Source organism: Nicotiana tabacum, chromosome 17 (genome assembly GCF_000715075.1).
Source record: "Nicotiana tabacum cultivar K326 chromosome 17, ASM71507v2, whole genome shotgun sequence".
Taxonomy (NCBI): Eukaryota; Viridiplantae; Streptophyta; class Magnoliopsida; order Solanales; family Solanaceae; genus Nicotiana; species Nicotiana tabacum.
This window is the reverse complement of record NC_134096.1, coordinates 149894776-149910557: the sequence shown is the minus strand read 5'-3', so window position 1 is coordinate 149910557 and position 15782 is coordinate 149894776. Positions and strand designations below refer to the sequence as shown.

Below are 15782 nucleotides of genomic sequence, written 5' to 3'. Positions count from 1 at the left end.
GAGGTTATAGACTTCATCTGGAATCATATCGTATGCCGATTCGGGATACCCGCCGAAATAGTGTGTGACAATGGAAAATAATTTATCGGCAACAAAGTGACAAAATTTCTCAAAGACCATAAGATAAAAAGGATATTATCAACACTGTATAACCCTAGTGGAAACGGACAGGCCGAATCGACGAACAAAACTATCATTCAAAATCTAAAGAAAAGGTTGAACGACGCTAAGGGGAAATGGAGAGAAATCCTACCCGAAGTTCTTTGGGCGTATCGAATAACATCAAAGTCCAGTACGGGGGCAACCCCATTCTCTTTAGTATATGGCTCTGAAGCCTTGATTCCAGTCGAAGTTGGAGAACCCAGTGCCAGGTTTCGATATACAACAGAAGAGTCAAATTACGAGGCTATGAATACTAGCCTCTAATTATTGGATGAAAAACGAGAAGCCAATCTCGTTCAATTGGCCGCCCAAAAGTAGTGGATCGAAAGATACTATAATCGAAGAACCAAGCTTCACCATTTTAAACTCGGGGACTTAGTGCTAAGGAAAGTCACCCTCAGTACCCGAAATCCAAACGAAGGAAAATCGGGTACAAACTGGGAAGGACCATACCAGGTTCTCAAAAACGTCGGAAAAATATTTATAAGCTCGGTATTATAAATGGCAAACAACTATAAAGCAATTGGAATGTATCGCACCTAAAACGATACTATTGCTAAGGTACGACCCTCCCATATTCGTTTATATTTCGAAACTAACCCTTGCAGGAGTCCGATCAGGAGCAAGGATGGACCCTTCAATACGAAGCCCTAGGTCTGAAATCACACGTTGCACTCTTTTCCCCTTAGACCGGTTTTATCCCAAACGGGTTTTTTTGACAAGGTTTTTAATGAGGCAACCATTAATCGTGCTAACTTAGAAACAATTCGACAGTATCTGAGGCCTCTTTACAATCGACCTCGAATACTGGGGGGCATTAGCCCTCAAATATATCAAGTTTGATGCAAGAAGGTTACTTTATAACAACAGGGTTCCGATAGGAAAAATTGTAAGAGCCAAATGGTCAAAACGAACCATGCTCATGTAGTTGGCCCGAGCCCTGAACGCAAAACATGAACACATGTATAACGACTTATAAAGAAAGTTTTTTACCGATATCTTATATCCAAGAAATATTCCTCTATTTCGAGATTTATTATGCAAACAGGATTAAGGTAAATCTTTGAGTTCGAGCAAGCACTCACTCGACTAAGCCTACGGGCTACATTACTTCGAGTTCGAGCAAGCACTTACTAGACTACTAAGCCTATGGGCTACATTACTTCGAGTTTGAAATCACTCACTCGACTATTAAGCCTACGGGCTACATTACTTCGAGTTCGAAATCACCCACTCGACTACTAAGCCTACGGGCTACATCACTTCGAGTTCGAAATCACTCACTCGACTATTAAGCCTATGGGCTACATTACTTCGAGTTCGAAATCACTCACTCGACTATTAAGCCTACGAGCTACATTACTTCAAGTTCGAAATTACTCACTCGATTATTAAGCCTACGGGCTACATTACTTCGAGTTCGAAATCACTCACTCGACTATTAAGCCTACGAGCTACATTACTTCAAGTTCGAAATTACTCACTCGATTATTAAGCCTACGGGCTACATTACTTCGAGTTCGAAATCACTCACTCGACTATTAAGCCTACGGGCTACATTATTTCGAGTTCGAAATCTCTCACTCGACTATTAAGCCTACGGGCTACATTACTTCGAGTTCGAAATCACTCACTCGACTATTAAGCCTACGGGCTACATTACTTCGAGTTCGAAATCACTCACTCGACTATTAAGCCTACGAGCTACATTACTTCGAGTTCGAAATCACTCACTCGACTACTAAGCCTATGGGCTACATTACTTCGAGTTCGAAATCTCTCACTCGACTACTAAGCTTACGGGCTACATTACTTCGAGTTCAAAATCACTCACTCGACTATTAAGCCTACGAGCTATATTACTTTGAGTTCGAAATCACTCACTCGACTACTAAGCCTACGGGCTACATTACTTCGAGTTCGAAATCACTTACTCGACTACTAAACCTACGGGCTACATTACTTTGAGTTCGAAATCATTCACTAGACTATTAAGCCTACGAGCTACATTACTTCGAGTTCGAAATCACTCACTCAACTATTAAGCCTACGGGCTACATTACTTCGAGTTCGAAATCACTCACTCAACTACTAAGCCTACGGGATACATTACTTCGACTTTGAAATCACTCACTCGACTATTAAGCCTACAGGCTACATTACTTCGAGTTCGAAATCACTCACTCGACTATTAATCCTACGGGCTACATTACTTCGAGTTCGAAATCACTCACTCGACTATTAAGCCTACGAGCTACATTACTTCGAGTTTGAAATCACTCACTCGACTATTAAGCCTACGAGCTACATTACTTCGAGTTCGAAATCACTCACTCGATTATTAATCCTACGCGCTACATTACTTCGAGTTCGAAATCACTCACTCGACTATTAAGCCTACGGGCTACATTACTTAGAGTGCGAAATCACTCACTCGATTATTAAGCCTAAGGGCTACATTACTTCGAGTTCGAAATCACTCACTCGACTATTAAGCCTACAGGCTACATTACTTCGAGTTCGAAATCACTCACTCGACTACTAATCCCACGGGCTACATTACTTCGAGTTTGAAATCACTCACTCGACTACTAAGCCTACGGGCTACATTACATTGAGTTCGAAATCACTCACTCGACTACTAAGCCTACGGGCTACATTACTTTGAGTTCGAAAATGCCCACTCAGATATAAAGTCTACAAAGTCCAAATTCGATCAAATTGCCTAAAGCCTTATGAAAATATTCATAAGGCGTGAATAAAACAAAATCTTCACAAGGCAGAAAATAAAACAGAGGTAAGACTGGAAAAGAAAAGATATTTGTATATATTTACAAGATTGTTTACATGATTGTTTGCAACATCCAAAATAGAAACTAAGGGACTAAGTTTCTTGGTTATCCCCGGGGGCAGTCTATTCTCCATCGGGCTCAGACCCGCTCTTGCTCCCATCATCGTCATCATCATCATTGGAAGCCAAGGCTTCAGCATCAGCTTCGAGCTCTTTAGCCCTTTTTATCTCTTCAGTAAGGTCAAAACCTCGAGCATGGATCTCCTCAAGGGTCTCCCTCTGAGATCGGCACTTAGCAAGTTCAGCAACCCAATGTGCTCGAGTGTTGGCGGTCTCGGCTACCTCTCTTACTTGTACCTGAGCAGCTTCAGCATCGGCCCGATTAACGGCCACGAATGCATCCGCATAGGCCTTTGCCTTTTCATCGTCAGATACGACTTTAGCAAGTTCAGAGGCCAACCGAGCCTCAAGATTCTCTATTCTTCTTACTTGAACCGAGCTTTTCTCCTTCATACTTTGAAGCTGGTTTTGCGCCGATGATAATTGGGCTCGAGCGGCCTCTTTCTCTACAGCAAAGTGGTCCATACCTTCTTTTCACTTCAAGGACTCCGCTTTTATCATATCGACCTCCTCACGTAGTTTCCCGATCATCTCAACTTTCTACTGCAGCTGTGAGACCGAAAAGTTAGCCATCGTTCCGGTATCCAGCCCATAGGCTTTTAAAAGTAGCATTACCTGCTCAGACAGATCGGTCTGATCTTGGTGAGCCTTGGCCAACTCAGCTCGTAGGTCTTTGATTTTCTCTCCCCTTTTCCCTAAGAGGAGTTTAAGGGAGTTCCTCTCCTGCGTGACCCGTTGAAGATCGGTCTCAAACCGATGCAGCTCAGCTCGAGACCGAAAATATGCTTTTTGATGAACCGCCACGGCCTGCGAAGAAAGAAGAATAGAAGTTAGGAAAGAATAGCAAAACACAAAAGGTAATATCAACAAATAGAGTTAAGAGCTTATCTGATTCAGAGCTAGCTGCACTTCACAAAGAAGGACCGACACATCACTAGGGCCAGCAGCGTCCTTGACCACAGTAAACAGATCACAGAAAGGGTCCTCCCCTTCGTGAGACCGGCTCATCTTGAGGGTCCCCAAAGCTTGGGCTTCCCAAATATCCCCTTCGGAAAAGGCAGGGAGAGTGGGCGAATCTACGATTACTATTTCCCCAAGCGACTCGCTTGGGGCGTTCTCCTCAGTTCGGAGATCTTCAGGACCCTTCCGATGTACCCACTGTTTGTTGACTTCGGTAGGAAGCATCCTCGATCTCTAATGACTCGGGGACTTTGCCCGAGCCTTCCTCCGATATCTCCTTAGTCCGAGGCAGAGCCTTATTAATCACCATCGATTCAACCGTCGTTGGGGCATCAGTGCTTTTCTTCATTCGGGCCGCCAGCGTGGACCCGTCGTTTTCTTCTTCTTATTCTTCTTCGTCTTCATCCCTTAGACATAGAACTAATTCTAGGGTCAAAGTAATGGTACTCTTCTTCGGCTTACGATCCGTCCTCGTCTTCGATTTTAGATCTTTGGGAGCGGAGGCCATTTTCCTCTTATTATCTTTCACCGGCTTCGGAACAGAGGCCGAAGCCTCTTTCTCAATGGACAAAGGCATCAAAACCGTATCTTTGCCCACTCCTATATACGGGAAAATGTATCAAAGTATATGGAAAGCATTTCGTTCGAACTACCAAAAAATACGAGAAAGGGGCTTACCGTGATTTTTGGCCTCCCATCGGCCCTTTGACAAATCACGCCATGAGCGCTCGGCGTATGTGGAAGTCGAAGCCAAATCTTGTACCCATTTCTTGAGATCGGGAACTGTGCCGGGCATCCAGGGAACCGCTGCATCACAAAAAGGGGATATCGGTGAGAAAAGAAATGAAAGGGAAAAATAGTAGGAGATAACAAAAGAATTACACTTACGCTTCATGTTCCACTCCTCGGGAAAAGGCATCTATTCAGTTAGAATCAGGTCCGAAGTCCTTACTTGAACGAACCTGCCTATCCAGCCTCGATCCCTGTCCTCGTCTATGCTCGAGAACAGAACCTTGGGTGCCCGACGCTGAAGTTTTATTAACCCTTCTCGAAAAAGGCGAGGACAGTACAATCATATGAGATGGTCGAGGGTGAAAGGCATCCCCTCGATTTTGTTCACGAAGTATCAGATCAAAATAACGATCCGCCAAAAAGAAAGGTGGATCTGGCCTAGGGTTATTTGGTATTGACGACAGAAGTCAATAATAATGGGGTCGAGGGGACCTAACGTAAAATGATAAGTATACACACTTAAAAACCCTTACACGTAAGTGGTGATATCATCGTCAGAAGACGGGATTACTATTTCTTTATTCTCCCAATTGCAATCTTTCTTTAGCTGTTTGAGGTGCCTCTCGGTTATCGAGAACATGTACCTCGATACTAGCTCACATCGGCCGGGAATTGACGAGCCTTTATCGACCTTAAAATCAGAGGTAAGAACACACGCCCCAGGAATGCATTCCTCGGGCCGTGGATCTACCAGTGCTTTTTCGGCGGCAGGCTGTGAAGAAGAAGCTTTCTCTTTCTGAGGAATGGTTTGTGACGTTTTCACCATTTTTGAATTTAAAGGTCGAGAATAGAAGAAAGTGACAAAGATTTGGTAGTTTTGAAGAATGATTTTTGCAGAAAGGAATCACAGATTTGCGAATGAACTCAGAAGATACGAAAAAATAACTTGGAAAATTTGGAAGATTGAAGATGTAAAAGTGATAAATGGTAAAAGGAAGGGCTATTTATAGATTAAAGCAATGGCGGTTCAATATCAGCGGTGGTCGATCGTCGTCTGACACGCATTAAATGCCTTAAAAAACTAAACCGACGGGACAGCTATCACGTGCGTCATGATCGAGCTCAATATGAACGTCAGCTTATATCTGATCTAGCCGTTGTGAAATCATGTCGTTTCTCGCTATATCCTTTCTGAGAAACGAGGGGACTATCTATATACGGTAAAAACCAGTTAGTCCTTTGTACGAACTGGTTTAAATAGTAATACATTGGATCGAATAAGCGTCTTTATAGTATCAGGTTGAGGTCCAAAGTCAGGTCACCAAGCTTCGAGCCCGAGGGACCGATCAATGTCAAGCTCGATGTCATTATCGAGCTCGAATCCAAGTCAAACTTCGATGCAAAGTAAAGTTATCAAGCTTATGAGGCAGAGACCGACCAACACCGATCCCGAATCAATACAAGGATCCGATTTAGAATCGAGCTCGAGTCAAGATCGAGAGCTCGAGTCAATATCGAGCTCATAGCCAAGAGCTGCTGCAATCCCACTAGAGGAGAGAATCCTGGCAGGATTATGGAAAAACTGATTTATCATGGGTCTCCCACTATGTATTTTTTATTATATCTAAAGTAAGATCACTCTATTATAAAGGGGATGGTTATTATTTTTGTAAGGACCAAGCTTTTGCTTACATTATAACTAAAAGACCGTATACTCCTATATTGAAGGATTATTTTTTTGGGCTTCATAGAGTGATTCATCTTGCTTAGTCCTTAAATTATCTTCTTTCCAACCTTGTTTATTTTTCATTCTTTACAATCAATATTTGATACTTTTAATTTATCCTTACGATTTGTGCTAAGTTATACCATATATTCTTAGAACTACGTATAACTTCAACTCTATCCATTTTTCGGGTAAACACTAATCTAAAAAATATGTACATAAAACACATAGTTTGACGGAGAGAACATGGATTCACATGTCCCATACATGGCGGCGCTATACCCCTGTAAACCAGAGTCTAGTATATTATCAACATAAACAAACAGAAAAAACTACCCACTTTTCAAATTTATATATATACTCAATATATATGTCAACTGCAAGACGTAAATTGATAGTAGGCTATAATTATGTAGTTTAGCTACTATTTGCACTCTAACTTAGATGCACTTTATTGATATTTGAATGTTAAATGATAACAAATTACTCTAATTAAGAACTTTATGCTTTGCAGGAGCAATTCCGGGCTATGAGGACGTTAAAGAGTGTTTTGGAGCTAATATGGAGCATTGAAGGCCAATTGGAGGTTAGCGCACTTAAAAAGAAGAAAGAAAAAAAATGTTGCAGAAAATTCTCCAGGTGCGCGGTCTATGCGCGACCCTGCACTAGGCCGCGCATGTCAGACAGAAACTGGCCAAAGTGCGCGGTCGATACGCGGTCGATGCGCGACTGCGCACGTGCTTCCGAGAAACATCGTCCAAGGCCAATTTTGTAATTTGAGAGGCGAATAACCTTGACCTATATGAAGCCCAGCTCGCCCAAAAAGAGGGTATCTATCTTTTTAGAAGAACTTTGGAGGCAAGAACACAAAAGGAGCAAGACAGAGAATTCTCCTACAAGTTTTTCATATTCTTCTTCTTAATTCCATTGTTGGTTATGACTTTTTATATTGTAATCGTGCATAGTAGTATGAGTAGCTAAACCCGTCATCTAGGGTTGATGGAACTAATTATTGGATGAAGTCTTGATTACGTTTTGATATAATTGAGTCGTTTTTACTCTATAATTGTTCAACTATGTATTTCTTGTGATTAATTGAAAGTGTCCTTGATTAATCGTGTCTAGTTGTCTAGTGTTGCTTGAGAAAGAACACTTGATTAGATTGTTGCTGAACAATGCCACTTTCGAGTAAGATAAGAGATTTATTACTTGAATTTAAAAGCGGGATTAGAGATAATGAAGCTTTGGTGTGATATTTATTAGTTGTACAATTTGTCAAGTAGAGTAGTTCGAGAGAATGCTTCTAGTAAATTATCGTAATTGATCGAGAGATAAGAACGGTAAGCAAGAACTCATCATCTTTATAGAGTGTTACGGCGAGATTATAGCTAACGTGTCAGGAATTAATCCGACAATTGGAGAAATCAATAACCCTAAATTCTTTTACCCTTGAATTCAACTTCATTCTTACTTATTGATAGCTTTTATTGTCATTTTTCCTTAGTTAAATAATTCTGTTAATTATCAAATAAAATCTTGAACTCTGACAATTATCTGAGCTTATCATTAGCGATACTAAAAGTTGTAGTAAATAGGTCAGTTCCCTGTGGGATTCGACTCCGGACTCTTGAACCGGATTATTTTTGCAGCGACTGCTTAGTCCTTTTTATAAGCATAGTTGGGCGTGATCAAATTTTGGGCCGTTGCCGGGGAACTAACGGTGTTATTTATTACAACTTGGAAGAATTGCTAGGATTTTTAGTTTAGATCAATTTTCTGTGGTGTTAAAAATATTTCCATTGAAATTCTCATGTTTGAACTCTTCTGTGACTCAGATGCATGCCTAGAAGCTCCTTGAAAACTGGTGAACTTTTTGAAGGAATATCAGATCCTGAGAAAGCATTCAGGGCATTGAATCAGGCTAACAAGAAGGGCAAACAGCTAAAACAAGATGAACAATTCAAAATTGAAATGGACGACGTTGAGAACGTCAATGAGAACAATATGAATGATCGAGTTGACCCAAACATCGGAGTGGTAGCACCTCTTGTGCCGGAAGATGCTCTATATGATTGGGCCCAACCAACTGCTGATAACCTGGCCACCGCAATTGCAGTCCCTCCGATACAAGCGAAGACGTTTCAGATTACCAACAACATGTTGCACTTGCTGCAAAATACTCCGGGTCGTACATCGAAGACCCACAACAACATCTGAAGAACTTTCTATCAATTTGTGTCACTCAAAGACAGCGCAATCAGATTATTACTGTTCCCATTCTCAGTGACTGGGGAGGCTCAAACTTCGCTGAATTCTCTCCCAATAAACTCCATTACTACTTGGGAGGAACTAGTCAAGCAGTTCTTAAACAAGTTCTATCCACCCAACAAAACTGCGAGGCAAATTGATGAGATATTGCAATTCAGGCAGAAACCAACTGAAACCTTGCAGGAAACCTGGGAGAGGTTTAAGGGTATGCTGGTTAAGTGTCCACACCATGGCATCCCAGATCAGATGCTTGGACAGAGATTCTATATGGGTTTGGCTGACAGTCTGAAGGCCAATGTAGATGCTTCAGCTGGGGGTGCATTCTTGAGCAAAACATTCACAGAGTGTAAGATTCTTCTTGACAAATGGCTCAAAATTCAGGCTGGATGACGAGAGATACAACACTCACTCCAATAGTGTATTCTGTTGCTCTTGACCCAAACAATACATATGCAGAAAACAAAGCCACTCTCATGAACCAGATGAGCTTGTTGACAAAGAAAATTGATGAGATGGGTACGAAACAGGTGCACATTGTTGATACGACAAATGGAGGCCTATGCACTCCCTGCATAAATCAGTCATATGTTTGCTCGTGGAGTGGAGAGAAAGATAACCAGGGCTTCAGAGAAGACATGAATTACGTCAATAATTTTGGGGTCAGAGGCAAGGTGGTCAGCAATGGGGACCTCAAAATCAGTAGTACAGACCAACCCAGAAACAATACAATACCATTCCAGGGGGAGCACAACCACAAGGCCAAGTTGTGCCTTATCAAAGTGAGCATGGCTACAGTCAGCATCACCAACAACAGTTGGCTTACCAACCGCCTTATCAATAACAGGACAGTAATATGATAGAAATGAAGGGAATGCTGCAACAACTCATTGGAACAAATGGAAAGATGCAAGAAAAGTTAGCCGCACATGATTCGGTTATTAAAGGCATTGAAACTCAATTAGGCCAGTTATCTATGGCCTTAAACAATCGCCCACAAGGAACATTGCCTGCAGACATAAACATCAATCCAAAGGAGCAGAACCCAAATCAGCTACTGGCAGTGAGTCTCATGAATGGAAGGGATTTAGACAGAGAGCAAGAAGTTGCTCAATCTAGGAGAGACGCAGTACCCAGTACTCCAGTGACATTAGAGACCGACGAGTCAAGGGAGCTCACAGAGGTTGTAATTGAACATGCACAAGTGGACAAAGGCAAGGAGAAGGAATTTGAACAACTCCCAGAACAGGTGGTGGAAAAGGCTCCTAATAAAGAAAAGACACCAAGCAGTGGGCAGAAGCTAACTCCTGCACCATTCCCTCAAAGGTTGGCATAGCAAAAGAAAGATGATCAATAAAGGAAATTCATGGAAATGCTTAGACAAATTCAATTGAATACTGTAACTCTAACTCAAACTTGCAGCGCGGTAGTGACAAGACTTATGGCTCAAAAATTGTCTGATCCCTGTAGTTTCACTATCCCATGCACAATTGAAAGTTATGCTTTTGCTAAAGCATTGTGTGACTTAGGAGCCAGTATCAATTTGATGCCTTTGGCAATCTACACAAAATTAGGCATTGGCAGAGCTAGACTGACCTCAATGTTGTTGCAACTTGCAACTGGCTGATCGCACAGTCAAAAGTCCGACAGGAATTCTGGATGATGTGCTCGTCCAAGTGGGGAAGTTTGTATTTCTTGTCGACTTCGTTATTCTTGACTATCAAGTTGACGAATAAATACCAATAATTTTGGGGAGGCCGTTCTTAGCCACTGGGAGAGCATTGATCGACTGTGAGACTGGAAAGTTAAAAATGAGGTTGAACAACGAGAAAATAATATTCAATGTTCAACAATCTATGAGGAGGCCCAGCGAATTTGCAAATTATTCACTAGTGGAGGCGGTGGATGTAACACTACAAGAGAAGGATGAGACCCTTAATGTCAGAGATCCGTTAGAAGCTTGCTTGATGAATTTGGAAGATGTGGATGGTGAAGAGTTGGCAGAGTGGGTCATGGATCTCGAAGGTCAACGGTTCTGGAAAAGGGAACCACAGTTTGAGCCACCACACTTAGAAGAAAGGGAAACACCACCTGCGAAGCCATCAATAGAGGAGCCACCACAGTTGGACCTGAAACAGCTTCCAGCTCACCTCAGGTACACTTTATTACGGCCTAACTCTACTTTACCTGTTATTATCTCATCCGGTTTATTAGTTGTGCAGGTAGAACAACTCCTACAAGTGTTATAGGAATGTAAGACTACTATTGGTTGGACCATGGCAGATATAAAGGGTATCAGTCCGGCCTTTTGCATGCATAAGATTTTCTTGGAAGAAGGGCACAAACCTTCCATAGAACATCAAAGAAGGCTTAACCCGAACATGAAAGAAGTGATCAAGTGGTTAGATACGGGTATCTTCTTCCCCATCTCTGACAGTTCAGTTCAGTGTGTGCCAAAGAAAGGTGGAATGCCAGTCGTGCAAAATGAGAATAACGAGTTGATCTCGACTCGTACAGTCACGGGTTGGAGAATTTGCATGGATTATAGAAAACTGAACACAACCACCCGGAAATACCATTTCCCCTTACCATTCATTGACCAAATATTGAATAGGTTGGCTGGGCGGTCTCACTTATGCTTTTTGGATGGATATTCGGGGTATAATCAGATCTCAATAGCCCTTGAAGATAGAGAGAAAACATCCTTTACATGTCCATATGGCATCTTTACCTTTCGGAGAATGTCGTTTGGCCTGTGCAATGCACCAGCTACATTTCAGAGGTGTATGTTAGCCATTTTTACTGATATGGTGGAGGATATTATGGAAATCTTTATGGATGATTTCTCAGTGGTGGGGGATTCATTCGAAGATTGTCTTCACAATTTAAGAAGAGTGTTAAAAAGGTGTGTTGAGACAAATTTAGTGCTGAACTAGGAGACGTGCCATTTTATGGTTAAAAAAAGGTATAGTGTTGGGGCATCGAGTGTCCAGTAAAGGTATTTAGGTCAACCATGCTAAGGTTGACGTGATTGAGAAGTTTTCAACGCCCACTTCGGTCAAGGCAGTGAGAAGTTTCCTTAGGCACGCCGGGTTCTACAGGCGATTTATAAAAGATTTCTCTAAAATTGCTAACCCCTTATGTAAACTCCTTGAAAAGGATCATCACTTTGTGTTCTCTGATGATTGCAGGTTGGCATTTGAGGAGCTGAAGAAGAGACTAGTGAATGCACCAATCATCGTTACACCCAACTGGGAGTAGCCGTTCGAGCTCATATGTGACACAAGTGACTATGATATAGGAGCAATCCTGGGGTAGCGAAAGGACAAGCTGGTGCACCCAATTTACTATGCAAGCAGAACGCTAAGCGGTGCACAACTCAATTATACCGTGACTGAGAAAGAGATATTGGCTGTGATGTTTGCATTCGACAAATTCAGGTCTTATTTGATTGGTTCAAAAGTGATTGTTTATACTGACCATGCAGCACTTAGGTACTTGATAGCAAAGAAAGAGTCAAAGCCATGCTTGATCCGTTGGGTTCTGTTGCTACAAGAATTCGATTTGGAGATTCGCGATAGGAAAGGGACAGATAACCAAGTGGAAGACCACCTTTCAAAGTTGGAGGGAGCTGAAAAGAAAGTAGAGGTTGAAGATAGAACTAAGACATTCCCAGATGAACAATTACTAGCAGTGGCAATGGAGGAGATGCCATGGTATGTTGATATTGCTAATTATTTGGAAAGCGATATTGAACCTTATGAACTCTCTTCGATTAAAAAAAAAAGTTTTTTCGCGATTGTCAGTCTTATTACTGGGATGAACCTTTACTTTTTAAAATATGTGTAGATAACATGATCCGAAGGTGTATCCCCGAGAAAGACCAATCTTTTATTTTGCAGGCTTGCCATGCTTCACCATATGGTGGGCACTTTGGAGGAATTCATACAGCGGTGAAGGTGTTGGAGTCGGGTTTGTATTGGCCGACTTTATTCAAGGATGTCGATGCTTGGGTGAAAAGTTGTGATGAGTGCCAAAGGACAGGCAACATCTCTCGCCGTCATGAGATGCCGATGACTACAATTCAAGAGGTGGAAGTATTTGACATGTAAGGGATTGAATTTATGGGACCATTTGTTAGCTCGTATGGTAACAAGTACATATTGGTAGCAGTTGACTATATCTCCAAATGAGTTGAAGTTGTGGCCCTTCCAACAAATGATGCCAAAGGAGTGACATGCTTTCTAAAGAAAAATCTTTTCACACGTTTTGGCACTCCGAGAGCTATAATCAGTGATGGTGGAACCCATTTTTGCAATAGAGCGTTCGCAAGGCTGTTAGAAATTAAAAGTATCCTGACCAAAATGGTGAATGCGGCAAGGACTGATTGGGCAAAGAAGTTAGATGATGCATTATGGGCGTACCGCACAACATTTAAAACTCCAATTGGTATGTCTCCATACAAGTTGGTGTTTGGAAAAGCATGCCATCTTCCGGTGGAGCTTGAGCATAAAGCCTTATGGGCACTGCGGCAGTTGAACTTGGATATGGAAATCACAGGCACAAGTAGAGTCACAGAGCTACATGAACTTGAGGAATTCCGGTTCCATGCATTCAAGAATGCAAGATTGTACAAAGAAAGGATGAAAATTATGCATGATAAGCATATTCTAGATCGTAACTTCAATCCCGGAGATCTAGTGTTGTTATACAACTCGAGATTAAGATTGTTTTCGGGTAAGCTAAAATCTAGATGGTCAGGACCATTTAGAGTTGTGCAAGTGTTCTCAAGTGGAGCAGTAGAAATTGAGTCTGAAGATGGAACGAATAGGTTTAAAGTGAATGGACAAAGGCTGAAACACTACCTTGGAATGGTTGAAGAAAAGGGGAGAAAGTTGTGATGTCTTTGGGAGAGCCCCAATATGTGAGCGAAGTGCAATCATGAAAGCATGAGTTGTGCTGCGACGTTAAATCAGGCGCTTCCTGGGAGGCAACCCATGATTTTGTTATAATTCGTCGTGTCGCGACGTTAAACTAGGCGCTTCTTGGGAGGCAACCCAATATGTTTTCTTTGTTCTTATTTTTTGTATTTGATTTTGAACGGTGAAAGTATTGACAGGTCTATTAGTGTGCAAGGATAAAATTGTGCGCGACGGAAGGATTCGGGGTGAAGAAATCCATCCGGAGATAGGTAAAAAATGGCTGAAAGGGAGAAATTTCGAAGAACAAACGTGCGCGGCCGTGCACTTTCGGACCCCTACTGTTGTACAGGCGCGGCCGCGCACTGACCGCGCATGGATCGTCCACTGGGTGACCTCCACTGCCCCACGTGCACGGCCGCGCACTGACCGCGCATGAACCGCGCATTGGGCGACGTTTTTAGGTTATTTCATTAGTTAATTTTTTTTATTTTTTTCCCTTTCTTTTCTTTTCGTTTATTTTATTTCTCCCTTACTAATAACCGACCTCCTCTTATTCCCCCATTCCTCCCCTAAAATCTGAATAAAAAAACAAAACAAACTCTCCTCTCTCACAACAAACACACGCCCAAAAACAACCCTCCATTCTCCCCAATTTCAAAAGCAAAAACCTACCTCCCTTTCCTCCCCTTCCCTACTCAATCACTCCCCAATCTCTATTCCTCACAAGCTTCTTCAGGTAAGTACCATGTCTTCTATTTTCCTTTTCCTTCAATTTCTACTTTTTTAGTTTTTCCAATTTTTTCTTTTCTTTTTCTCTTTTAATTGTATGGTAGTAGAAGTCATTGTTGTTATTTTCTTTGCTTTGTATTACTCAGTATATTTGTTGGTATGTGAGGATAGTAAAATTTCATCTTGTTGGGTTGGATTAGACATTGTTAAGATTGTGGTGGAATTGAGGTATAATTGGGTGTTTGGGGAATTTGGGGTGAATTTGCACATCAAGTATTTGTTTAAATGCCACAGTGAGTTCGTGAATGTAATTTGTGACCAATTGTGCGGGTGAAGTCTGAGTAACAGCTATTGGTTCACATATCCCCCCTTGTACTGATAGTGGTATTTGTTTTGTAGGTACTATGACACCCTAAAAGAAAAGACGAACCACGTGCGCCTCTTTTAGTGGTCATGCAGGCTCGTCCCGGGCATGGGCCTCAACCAATGCGCCTTAGTTTGATATCATAAGATTTATATCAAGCTCAACCCATGAACGTTTTAGTCAGAAGGCTCCTAAGAAGCCCATACCGGAACGGGGTATTGATAGGGGGTCCCTCTAGATTGATTGCCCCAATATGTATCATGAGTTGGCTCGACGCATGCTGGATATTTTTTTTGAAGAACCCGAGGAGGCCAACTTGATGGTTGTACGAGAGTTCTACGCGAACTGCTCTGAACATGAGGACCATATTTGCACTGTACGACAAAAGAGTGTTTATGCATCGATAGACGCCATTAGGAGGGGGTATCGGCTGCCAGTATTTGGTAGGGAGGAAGACTATTATGATACGTATAGCCGAGAACCAACCTCCTGGAACCTATATTTCAGAACAATCTGTGTGCCAAACAAAGACATAGTGTGGGTTACGCCGGGGCAGAAGTTTCACTCGGCCTAACTCACTTTTGAAGGGAAATATTGGCTTTATACCATCAATAGTCGCTTGCTTCCTTCCTCCAACACCACTGAGGTGAACGGTCCTAGAGCTACATTGATCTGGTGCATCATGAATGGCTACGATTTTGATGTGGCTAAGGTTATTCATGATGAGATGTTCATCCGTTGTCCTGCGCAGAGGTATGGGTTCTTCTTCCCTTAACTATTCACTAGATTATGTTGGGTAGCACGGGTGTCGGAGAACAAAAACGTGGATAGAAGAGTTGAAAAAGAACCAAAGTTTTAGGCAGATAAAGTGACCATTGGGAAGGATCATGTGGTACCTGGCAGAGCTAATAGTGATGAGTCTGATGCGCCAGAGGAGGGAGATGAAGGGCAGGCTGAGGCTGTGGCTGAGTCACCCCCACACGAGCAAGTTGCTGAGGCTGAGGGAACATC

At 42.2% G+C, this 15782-nt stretch overlaps 1 protein-coding gene and 1 non-coding gene across 2 annotated transcripts; one reads left to right on the top strand and one right to left on the bottom strand.

Moving 5' to 3' along the window:
* Positions 1 to 8888: 8888 nt before the first annotated feature.
* LOC142172220 (small nucleolar RNA R71) lies at positions 8889 to 8995 on the bottom strand. The gene has a single exon (XR_012701595.1). It is a non-coding gene; the product is annotated as a small nucleolar RNA R71 (small nucleolar RNA).
* Positions 8996 to 13303: 4308 nt separating this feature from the next.
* On the top strand, positions 13304 to 13657 carry LOC142172168 (uncharacterized). Its single transcript, XM_075235952.1, has one exon. The coding sequence runs from the start codon at positions 13304 to 13306 to the stop codon at positions 13655 to 13657; it is 354 nt and encodes a 117-aa protein (XP_075092053.1).
* Positions 13658 to 15782: the final 2125 nt, after the last annotated feature.